The sequence below is a fragment of the Harpegnathos saltator genome, unplaced genomic scaffold (assembly GCF_003227715.2).
Source record: "Harpegnathos saltator strain DR-91 unplaced genomic scaffold, Hsal_v8.6 scaffold229, whole genome shotgun sequence".
NCBI classification, from domain to species: Eukaryota; Metazoa; Arthropoda; class Insecta; order Hymenoptera; family Formicidae; genus Harpegnathos; species Harpegnathos saltator.
The window spans coordinates 57,831-69,900 of record NW_020230016.1 but is presented as its reverse complement, the minus strand read 5'-3'; the positions used below and the strand labels follow the sequence as shown (position 1 = coordinate 69,900).

The window sequence follows — 12,070 nt, the reverse complement described above, 5'->3', positions numbered from 1 at the left end:
GGTTTTACTCAATATTGCTGTCATAATATGAGTGAATACAGCAGCAAATATGAGTCATATGTAGCAAACAAATGATAATAATTTTAGTATAATCTGGACAAATAGTTACTGAAACTGAGCAATAAAATCTTAGATTTTACCCCTACAGTAAAATATATACAGGATGTACCAAAAGTCTAGAAACGGCTGAATATTTCATAAACTATGCATTTTAGAAAGAAATGTTTCAGACAGTTATTTGATAAAAGTTATTTGATTCGAGGGGGGACATAAGATGGTGTCATTGGATTGACCTTTTTGTGAACGTCCCAAGGTCATACAGAGTTCAACTTTGTTTTTTTAAATGAAACCCCCTATTTTTCATTGCATATTGTTGCGCTCACTCTCGCACTCGCGCTTGCACTCAGGTAAATGAAAACACTCGCGTAAGAATAACAAGCTTTACTATTTACAGCGCAGCTCACTCAAGCTTTAAACAAGAATAATTCTCTGATCTACAATTCTCGCGTCTGTCTACGATAACAGCTTGCCAAAGACTCCGTCAGCTGTTGTTGTTTTCTTCTTATCGATTTTCCGTCGTCCAGACAATCTTCGTTCAGTTGTCAAAATCAGATGCCTAAAGTTTACGGACAACGAACGTCGCCACAAACCTTGTGGCTCGGGCACTGCTCCCCCTCTTCGAAAAATTGTCGTCCCGACAATTCTCTTAGGCAAGGTCATCTTCTTCCTCGACTCCAGAGATCTTCATGGCTCCTGTCCTACCCTGAGCTGCTGCTACAGGTTACCGGACTCCATGAATTCTTGATCTCAATCAAGAGTTCTGAAGATCTTGACTCTTCGCCTTCACTGTCTCTATTCCTGTCCTTTAGGAGGTGATCAGTCTCCAGGATCTTTTCAAAACAATCCGCTTGTTGTTCCGCTTCTTCGTCCGCTTCCACCTTGGCTCCTCTTCGGACAGGGGGTAGGGTCCAACTACCGTGGACCCAACGTTCTTTTGCAGAACACCCCAAGTCCCTGCCTCGGCAATTGCCCAATGCCCCACAGAAAAACCACGGTCAAAAACCGTGGGGAAGGCAGCCTTCTCCCATTTCTTTTCCTATATATGGTTCTCCGAAACCGCTCTCCAACATTAAACCTTGAAAATAAAAAAGATGAACGCAAGATTTGGTTTAAATAATTTTACCATTAAAAATTTACAGGTTTCTGATGTTTTCCCTATTCTTTCCTTTCACTAAAAGAAGCTAACCTATCTGCATGTACCACTTTATTCTTACTCTTACTTGATTTCCTAATACAATAAATTACCTCATTCAACCGTTTCACTATTTCATAAGGTCCTTCCCAATTACTTTGTAACTTTGGAGCTTTCCCTATTTTTCTTTGTGGATTGGAAAACCAAACTTTTTGTCCTTCTTTAAATAAACATTTCCTAGCTCCTTGATCATACCATCTTTTTACCTTTTCCGTATTTAAAGTCATTTTCTGCCTAACACTTTTATAAACTTCATATATCTTTTCTTTTAAGTCAGAAACATAATCTCTAAAATTTATAACACAATTCTTCGGAGGAGTTCCTCGAAGTAAATCTAAAGGTAACCTCAAATCTCTTCCGAAATCCAATTCTGCCGGAGTCATTCCTGTTGTCTCATGTTTTGCGGATTTAAATGCTAAAAGAAATAATGGAATCCATTTATCCCAATTTTTCTGATTTTCATTAACAAACTTGGGCAAATACTGAAGGATTGTTTGATGTTGACGTTCGACTTGCCCATCAGATTGAGGATGAAGAGCTGTAGTCCTTGTCTTTCTAATTCCTAACATTTCTGAAAGTTCCTTAAACAACTGTGATTCAAAATTCCTACCCTGATCAGTGTGAATTTCTAAAGGCACACCGTATCTCGAAATTTCCTGACTGACAAATACTTCAGCTACGGTGTTTGCCCTGATATTTTTCAAAGGAAAAGCTTCATTTTGCCCATTTTGTAAAACAATCAACTATAACTAGAAGATACTTATTTCCTGAAGAAGTTACTGGCAACGGACCAAGTATATCCATTTGAAGTCGTTCAAAAGGAATTCCAACATTGAAAATCTGAAGAGGAGATTTTCCTTTATCTGAAGGCCCCTTTTTGACTACACAAATCCTGCAAGTTCTACACCAATCTTCAACATCCTTTTTACAAGTTGTCCAATAAAAACGTTTTCGAATTTTCCCTAAAGTTTTATTAATATCAAAATGTCCTCCAGAAGGAGCGTCATGTGCTTCTTCCAAAATTTGTTTAACTTTCGAACGAGGAACAACAACTTGAAGAATACTTTTTTTAAGATTTGGTGCTTGCCATTTTCTATAAAGAATTCGATTTTCAACAACTAAAGTATCCCAGTAAGATAAATAAATTTTTGAAGAAATATCTCCAATCGTCATCTCCTCGCGAGTAGGACGTTTATCGGATTCTTTTGCCAGAAGAATTGCCTGAAATACTTGGATCATTAAGCTGTTCCTTCCGCCAATCCTGACTAAAATTTTCACTTAAATTTATTCGTGCAACTAATTCACATTCCTGATTTTTAACTTTCACTTCTATCCTAGAACAATATTTACAATTTTCTTCTAAACAAGGTCGTCTAGACAAACCATCTGCATTTTTATGTAGTTTCCCCTTTCGATGAAGAATTTCGAAATCATATTGTTGCAGTCTTTCCATCCAACATGCTAATTGACCTTATAATTTTTTGAATGACATCAACCATTTCAACGATGAATGATCTGTCCTTATTAAAAATTTCCGTCCGAACAAATAGTAATGAAAAGATTTGATTGAATCCACCACAGCTAACAATTCTCTTCGAGTTACACAATAATTTCTTTCCGTTTCACTCAAAACACGACTAAAATAAACGATCACCTTTTCTACTCCTTTTTGAACTTGAGAAAGTACTACACTAATACCGTGATTTGAAGCATCAGTGTCTAAAATGAAATTTCCTTCTTCTTTTGGAAAAGACAGAATTGGTGAAGATGTCAGAACACTCTTCAGAATATTAAAAGCTTCCTGACATTAGGAAGTCCAATGAAATTTTGTTCGTTCTTCTGTTAATCCGTATAGAGCTTTTGCAATTGAAGAAAATCCTTTGACGAACTTCCTGTAATAAGAACAAAATCCTAAAAAACTTCGCACTTGCTTTTTATTCTTAGGAATTGACCATTCTTTTACCGCAGCAATTTTCTCAGGATCTGTTGTGATTCTTTCTGAAGAAATTATATGACCTAAGTATCTAACTTGTCTCAAAAAAATTACATTTTGCCGGATTGACCTTTAAATTCGAAGCCTGAAATCTTCGAAAAATTTCCCTAAAATTTTTTAACATTTCATCAAATGTTTTTCCAAAAACAATAACATCATCCAAATAAACTAAACAAGTTTTTGATAATAATGATTTTAAAACTTTTTCCATAAATCGTTCAAATGTCGCAGGTGCATTACATAAACCGAAAGGCATGACCGTGAATTGCTATATGTTAGTATGGATATAGAGTCTTGTTGGTCTTTGCAAACATTGATGTACTATCACATTTATTGAACAACTCAAGTTACACTGCCGTTTAGGAAAGGCGTCTTCCTCGTGTGTGTCCTAGCAGGAAAACTCTCCGCACTTACGTTTTTCAAGCGACGACGACGACATCTAACGACTAGATTTGGTGACTCGAGACTGACTACAGCACCGAATACAACTTAAGCCTATACATTTCCGCCCACCAAATTAATATAAGTAATTTCTGAATCAGAATTAACAGGCAGTTTGCATAACTTATTAATCGCGCGCTTTACAATGCCGTTAGAAGCATGTATTGACACAACACGGACAAAGCTATCCTCTCCAGTATGCAATTTTATCACACGTCCAAGTTTCCATTTTAAGGGGGGAATGTTGTCCTCACGGATGACTACAAAGTCGTCGAGTTTGAAACTCTCTTGCGGTGTTTTCCATTTTCTTCGTTGCTGAAGATCGGAGAGATATTCTGCCGTCCACCGTTTCCAAAAGTCTTGTATAATTCTCTGAATCAACTGCCAACGAGTTAACCGATTCATTATGACGTCAGTTACGTCAACCTCGGGCAAGCTCGTCAAAGGTCCTCCTACGAGGAAATGCGCGGGAGTTAGTGGCTCTAAATCAGCTGGATCCGTAGATATAGGAGATAACGGTCTTGAATTGAGGCAAGCCTCAATTTGTGTGAGTACAGTTGCCAATTCTTCAAATGTAAACTTCACGTTCCCCATTATTCGTTTGAGATGATATTTACAAGACTTCATTCCAGCTTCCCAGAAGCCACCCATGTGAGGAGAATTTGGAGGAAAAAATCGCCAATTAAGTCCTTCATTGGTAAGTATATCACTGGCGATATCTACGACTTGAGACTCTACGAACCGTTGAATCTCTCCCAATTCCCGATTGGCGCCAACGAAATTCGTGCCGTTATCACTCCATATTGTATGCGGACATCCTCTTCGGCTTACGAATTGACGAAGAGTCGCCATGAAAGCAGCGGTTGACAGCTCGCTTACGGCTTCTAGGTGTATTGCCTTGATGGAGAAACAAACAAATAATGCGATGTATGATTTATTCGTTTTCCGTCCACGACCCTTGTTAATTAGCGTGATGAGTGATCCGGCAAAATCGACACCTGTGTTGTAAAAACAACGGCTCGGCTGTACACGATTCTCTGGTAAATTGCCCATTATTTGAGTTATTTCTCGGGGTTGAGTCTTGAAACAGCGTATGCAGTTACGGCATACTTGACGCGCTAATGCTCTTCCCTTAATTGTCCAGTATTGTCGTCGGATAGAATATAACAATAATAATTGATTAGCATGAAGAAGACGTTTATGTTCCTTCTCGAATAATAATTTCGTGAAACGAGCTTCCGATGGCAGTAAAATTGGATGTTTGCGTTCAAACTTCCAATTGCTTTGCTGTAGGCGGCCGCCTACTCTAATGATGTCCTGGTTGTCGATGAAGGGTAGTAGTGATGCGAGCTTACTGGAAGATTTAACGTTGCGTTTACTCTTCAAATCTGAAATCTCCATTCCAAAGTGGTTCGCTTGCACATGACGAATAAGAATTCGACGTGCCTCTTGTAATTCGTGCAATGATAAGCAATTCAAGATTCGATCCCCTTGTTTCTTTCTTGCATTTGACAAGAATCGTAGACAATACGCAAGTACTCGTTCGACCTTGGTTAGTAAAGAAAATGCATCAAGCATTGTTGGGATAATTTGACGCTCTCCAGAAACAACATGATTCGTTTGCCTTTCCTTGCGCTCCTCAATAGACATTAATTCGCGACAATTTTGTGAAAGATCGAACTCTTGAGGATTCTCAGCTAAATTCATTTTCTTGCTGAGCAACCATGGCGGCCCCGCCCACCATAGCTGTAGTTCCTCAAGTTGACGAGGACTGGAGCCACGAGAAAGTACGTCGGCTGGGTTTTCCTTGCCACTGACGTGGCCCCAAGCTGCCGCAAGTAAATGCTCATTGATTTCGGCCACCCTGTTTGCCACGAAAGGTTTCCAACGCGATACGTCGCTGCGTATCCAATATAATGTGACCATAGAGTCTGACCACACCTTTACGCTCTCAATCGGTATCTTGAGGGTTCGACGAACGATGGTTAATCGAGATAGCAGCACAGCACTACATAACTCTAATCGAGGCAACGTTATTGTCTTTATCGGAGCCACTCGCGACTTCGAACACAGTATTCGAGAACTGAATTTTCCCTGAACGTCTTCCATTTGTATATATACGCACGCACCATAAGCACGTTCGGATGCGTCACAAAATCCGTGAAGAAATAACTGATTCGCTTTATCGCAATGACGCGCCTTGGAATGCCTAATATTTCTAATGCGTCTAGCTCGCCTTTGAAATCTTCCCATGTAGTGAGAATCTCATTTAGGAGTCGTTCATCCCAATCGCGATCAATTCGCCAAGTTTCTTGCATTAATAATTTTGCCCGAGTTAGTACTGGCCCAATGAAGCCAAGCGGATCAAAGAACTTAATCACGGAAAGCAATTGCCTTTTCGTAGTAGCAGATTCTGATTTACGCACGGCGAATTTAAATTCATCTGCATCTGGATTCCACTCTAATCCAAGAGTTTTGATAGCTGTTTTATTATCAATACTAAGCGTTGAGGATATTGTTCCATTTTGAGAAATTAATGACATGACCTCTGAAGAGTTCGAACACCATTTGTGAGCTTCAAAACCTCCAGTATTCAACAATTCAGAAATCTGCGTGTGCAACTCGATGGCACCTTTAACATCCTCAGCACCTGTCATAATGTCATCTACATATATTTTGTCTCGCAATATGCGGGAAGCGTCTGGATAATCGCGCTCACCCAACTCTGCGAGTTTACATATGCACTTAATAGCTAAGTATGATGAACTAGCTTCGCCGTAAGTAACGGTGTTCAGACGATATTCGCGAATAGGTTCGTTTAATGAATATCGCCACAGAATTCGTTGATATTCGCGATCTTATGAATCTACCATTACCTACCGATACATTTTTTTTATATCGCCAGTCAACGCAACCTTATGCATGCGAAAACGGATCATTATTTCGATTAAACCATTTTGAAGCGTGGGACCAATCATCAGTATGTCGTTGAGAGATTGTCCAGAAACGGTTTTACTGGACGCGTCAAAAACTGCGCGATATTTAGTAGTGGCACTGGATTTCTTTATAACGCAATGGTGCGGCAAATATATTACTGATGAATTGGTCTTACTTTCATCGTTTCTGACTAGTGACATGTGACCTAACGTCTCATATTCACGCATGAATTTGACATATTCCTTATGTAATGATTGATTACTCTTGAAACGACGCTCCAACTGTTTCAATCGTCGCTCCGCGATTTCGCGAGATTCACCTAAAGGTTTCGCGTTCTCACGGATTGGCAAATGCATGATAAATCGACCAGTGTCATCACGCGTGGTGGTTAGCTCGAACAGTTCTTCACATTGTCGCTCTGGTTCGGACATACACGGTTTTACGTTGGAATTGCAATTTTCGATTTCCCAAAATCGATCGAGATTTCGGTTGAGAGACTCACATCGCTGTACAGAGCAATGAAGAGACGTTACTATCTGAAGAACATCAACGGTTTTAGAGTCAGTCAGTAACGCGACCGGTCCGGCAATTACCCAGCCGAATTTCGTGTTCTGCAGAATCGGGCGATTTCTGCCAAGTTCTATTTTTCCGGTTTTTAGTATATCGTAGAAATATTCTGCCCCTATCAAAGTGTCTATGGGACTAGACTTATCGAAATTGTTATCCGCTAACCTTAGATTTGGCGGAAACTGAAGTACCTCGCGCGAAATCTCGATCGATGGTAGATGTTTGGTTATTTTCGGTACGATGAGACAGTGTACATTAAACTGGAAATTTGATTGACTCGACTGTAAGACAATATCGCAAACTTGGTGTATTTGATTTGTTAGTTCATTTATGCCTGTAATAATTTCCGACGCTCGATTTCGCTTAACGCCGATTTTATTACATGTTGAACTGGTGATAAGATGCGCTTCACTTCCACTGTCCAAAAGTATACGACAGGGTATACTAGACCCGTTTGATAGTATCGCATGAACCCTTGCGGTAGCCATTATCACATGACCTTTCACCGGCGCATTTGATGACAAATGTACTGCTACCTGGTCGCTATTTTCAGGTTTGGAGTTGGACGTCTCAACACTCTCCTCTTTCACGTTAGCTGGCATATGACATAAAGTGTTGTGTCTTCCCGCGCATTCTCGGCACGATCTCATTTTGCTTGACTTGACGTAGTGATCATTTCGCAAACAATTGAGACAGAGTTTCAGTCGGCGAACTTCCTTGATGCGTTTGTCCGTTGGCATTGCAATAAATTTCTCGCAGTAGTACAAGAAATGTTCCCCGTTGCACAAGAAACATTTACCGACATTTGTTGACAATGTGAGCGAAGCTGTTTTGTTGTCTCGATCTGATTTCTGGTTTCGACACCTTAAAGCCTGCTTGTCAGATTCGCCCTTCGAAGGCATAGAATTTCCTTGACTTACTCTAGCTTCCAGACGTTCCAAGGTTTGACATCGTTTTTGCAAGAAATTGGTTAGGTTGTCTAATATTACGTTATCAGTGTTACCTTCTTGTTCCCAGGTACGCAGGTCCAGGTGACACAAGATCCAATCTCATCTCAATCATATGGACAATGAGTTCATCCCATGAATCCGTTGGTAAATCCATTGCCTTCAGAATTCGCAAATGCTTCCTTGTATAATCAATCAACTCTCGAATTGCAGTTGATGACTCCCTTTTGACAACTGGCATTCTAAAGAGACATTCGATATGCTTCTTCTTTATGGCGCGTGGGTCGTCGTATCTCTTTTATAATAGCTCCCACGCGACGATGTAATTGTCAGCTGTTAACTCCATGGACTCGATTACCTTCGCTGCATTACCAATAAGTGATGTAACAAGATACTAGAATTTTTGCACTGGTTGCAAATCTCTCCTGTCGTGAATGAGAGACCGGAATATATCATTGAATCGCTTCCACTCTTCTATACGCCCGTCGAATGTAGGTAACCTTACAGGCGGTAGCTTGACTCCGGAGGTAAGGTTAGCAGCGCCGTCTGTGTTCGCAATCTGCGACAGCAGCTCGGTTTTACGCACGATCGCTCTAGCGATGGCGTCGTTATTGTCGACCGACAATGGCGACATACTTGACTGACGACTTACATGCTGAATTAACTCGGATTGTTGCTGCAGCACTCGTGTGATCATTTCGTCACTTGTTGACGATTGCACTTCACTTTGTGGCGCTGGCAATTTCCGCAATAGTTTATTTAGCAGTACCCTTAACTCAAAATGTCGTTCTTTAAAGTTTGCTTCCTCTGATGAATCCGCAACAGTGATCTCTCCCTCAGCTTTCTCAACGATTTCATCTTGTATTTTTTCGAAGATGGCTCGTATTCGCTCGAGACTTGCGACGTATTCTTCGATTTGCTCTCTACTCGCTTCGTCAGACATTCGGATGTGCTCGATTTTCGTGACCAATTTCGTCAGTTTCGCCTTGGTAGCTCCGCGGCGTCTTCGAAGCGTATTAAGATTTTCGGCCATCTTGTCTTCGTTTCTTGTGGACTGTATTTTCTTTTCGTTCGCGTTCACTTCGATACGCTTACTTGCTCTGATAATCCGGCTCGGAGGACCAATGTTAGTATGGATATAGAGTTGTTGGTCTGCAAACATTGATGTATTAGGAGCGCAAAAAAGTTCTGAGCCTTTTTTTGCAAAATTCAAAATTTATTTAAAAACAAACAAAACTATATTAATCAACGAAATATTCCCCGTTTGCATCGATGACCTTTTGCCATCTTTCGGGCAGCTTGCGAATTCCCTGATGGTAGAAGCTCACCGGCTTCGAGGCGATAAAGTCATCAATGCATTTTCGTATCTCTTCAAGTGTCACAAAATGTATATCAGCCAAGAAATGCTGCAGAGACCGGAATAGGTAGTAATCGGAAGGCGCCATGTCTGGGCTATACGCCGCGTGCGGGAGAAGTTCCCAGCCTAACGCAAAAATATGGTCCTGAGTCACTTTCGCAACATGTGGTCGGGCATTGTCATGAAGCAGTATCACTTTACGACGTCCTTTGCCAGTAAATGGCCTCTTTTCTTCAAACGCATCGTTCAAATTGCTCAATTGTTGCTGATAGCGATCTGCCGTTACTGTTTCACCCGGCTGTAACAACTCGTAATACAATACACCTTTCCAATCCCACCATATGCAAAGCAAAACCTTCTTGGCGTGGATATTGGTCTTTGGCGTCAATGTCGAAGGTTGACCAGGGTCAACCCATGATTTTTTACGCTTCGGATTATCATAAAGTATCCACTTTCCATCACCTGTAATGATTTGGTGCAGAAAATCCTTTTTCCGGAACCTTGAAAGCAAAGTGAGTGCCGTGTCACGCCGTCGATTTTTGTTATCTTCGGACAGTGCATGCGGAACCCATCTGCCTTCCTTTTGAACTTTTCCCATTGCATGTAAACGTGTGGAAATGGCTTGTCGCGTAACGCCAAGTTGTTCTGCAAGCTCCTTTTCAGTTTGTGCAGAGTTTATATCCAACAATGCTTGCAGTTCGTCCGTTTCAATCTTTTGAGGGCGTCCAGCACGCGGTTCATCTTCAAGACTGAAATCTCCTTGGCGAAATTTTTGATACCACCTTTTACACGTAGCATAACTTACAGCGTTCTCTCCATATGCAACACAGATCATTTCAGTGGCTTCAGCAGCATTTTTCTTCAGATGAAACGCGAAGTGGATGGAAAATCGAATATACTCTTTTGTTATTGCCATCGTGAACACTGCTGATTTTAAGGTTATGTGCATCAAACGCCAAATCGCACGATGTTTCGAAAGACCAAATGTCACTGCTTTAAAACCGCAAGAGGGCCGGAAATTAATGCAATTTAAATTGTTTCAGTAGTATGAAATCTAGGGCTCAGAACTTTTTTTGCGCTCCTAATACTATCACATTTATTGAACAACTCAAGTTACACTGCCGTTTAGGAAAGGCGTCTTCCTCGTGTGTGTCCTAGCAGGAAAACTCTCCGCACGTACGTTTTTCAAGCGACGACGACGACATCTAGCGACTAGATTTAGTGACTCGAGACTGACTACGGCACCGAATACAACTTAAGCCTATACACTATAAACCATTCCCCACAGAAAAAGCAGTTTTCTCCCTATCTTCTGGACGAATCTTAATTTGCCAATATCCGCTTTTCATATCTAAAGTAGAAAACCATTCATTCCCTGACAACCGATCTAAGAGATCATCTATTCTAGGCAATGGATATGAATCTTTCTTCGTAACAGAATTCGACCTCCTAAAGTCAACACAAAATCTAACTGTATCATCTTTTTTGGAACTACTACATGGGCTGAAAAGTCTTTGTCCTGACATATAGATGACGCCACAAACTAAAAATCCTTATATTTCCTACAGAGTACCAACCTTAACTTAGATGCTGTAAAAATTTCATGATATTTCGTTGACTCGTGTACAAGTTGTAGCTTTCGAAGTGACGTTACCTCTGAATTTATCTTTACTATGGAAAAAAGTGAATTTCGTGTTTTGATTAAACATTGCTTCATGATGGGAAAAAACACTGTTGAAGCAAAGGCATGGCTTGATAAATGTTACGGCACATCTGTCCCACCGAATTCAACCATCAAATATTGGTTTGCTGAGTTTCGTCGTAACCGTACGAGCACAAATGATGCACCACGTTCAGGAAGGCCAAATGAGGCAGTTACTCCAGAAAACATCCAGAAAATCAGTGAAATCGTGTTGAATGACCGCAAAATGAAATTGAGTGAGTTAGCTAACATCATAGGCATTTCAAAGGAACGCGTTGGTCATATCATTCATGAATATTTACACATGAAAAAGCTTTGCGCGCGTTGGGTGCCGCGTTTTTTGACAATTGAGCATAAAGCGGAACGTGTTCGACTTTCAAAGCAAAATCTGGCCCTGTTTAACCGCAATAAGAAAGAGTTTTTGCGTCGATTTGTCACAATGGATGAAACATGGATCCATCACTACACACCGGAGTCCAATCGGCAGTCAGCGGAGTGGTTATTGCCTGGTGAAAGCCGTCCGAAGTGCCCGAAGACACAACAATCAGCCGGCAAGGTTTTGGTCAGTACTTTTTGGGATGCGCATAACATAATATTCATTGATTATCTTGAACATGGTAAAACTATCAATAAAGAATATTACTGTACATTACTGTACGACGGATTGGACGACGAGGTCAAGGTCAAACGGCCACATTTGGCAAAGAAAAAAATTTTGTTTCACCAAGACAATGCTCCAGCTCACTCAGCTCGCGATACGACCGATAAATTAAAGAAATTGCGCTATGAATTGGTTCCACATCCCCCGTATTCTCCAGACCTGGCCCTCAACGACTATTTCCTTTTTCTCCGACTGAAGCAGTGGCTCGCTGGT

At 40.8% G+C, this 12,070-nt stretch overlaps 1 protein-coding gene across 1 annotated transcript; it reads right to left on the bottom strand.

The window, feature by feature from the left end:
• Positions 1 to 758: 758 nt before the first annotated feature.
• Positions 759 to 8,378, bottom strand: LOC105185216 (uncharacterized). Its single transcript, XM_025298653.1, has 6 exons — positions 8,194 to 8,378; positions 6,799 to 8,111; positions 5,816 to 6,411; positions 3,831 to 5,747; positions 1,247 to 1,995; positions 759 to 1,014 (listed from the first exon to the last, which is right to left on the bottom strand). Exons 1-6 carry the CDS (start codon positions 8,376 to 8,378, stop codon positions 759 to 761), a joined length of 5,016 nt encoding a protein of 1,671 aa, XP_025154438.1.
• Positions 8,379 to 12,070: the final 3,692 nt, after the last annotated feature.

Bases quoted from the DNA above. Each gene is read 5' to 3' on its own strand.
- LOC105185216 (XM_025298653.1), bottom strand. From the start codon at position 8,378: ATGCCAGTTGTCAAAAGGGAGTCATCAACTGCAATTCGAGAGTTGATT. The intron at 1,996-3,830 runs GTAAAGCGCGCG...TTCTAGTTATAG, and splicing joins TACATGCTTCTAACGGCATT to TTGATTGTTTTACAAAATGG. The intron at 1,015-1,246 runs GTTAGCTTCTTT...TTGCCGAGGCAG, and splicing joins AAAGTGGTACATGCAGATAG to GGACTTGGGGTGTTCTGCAA.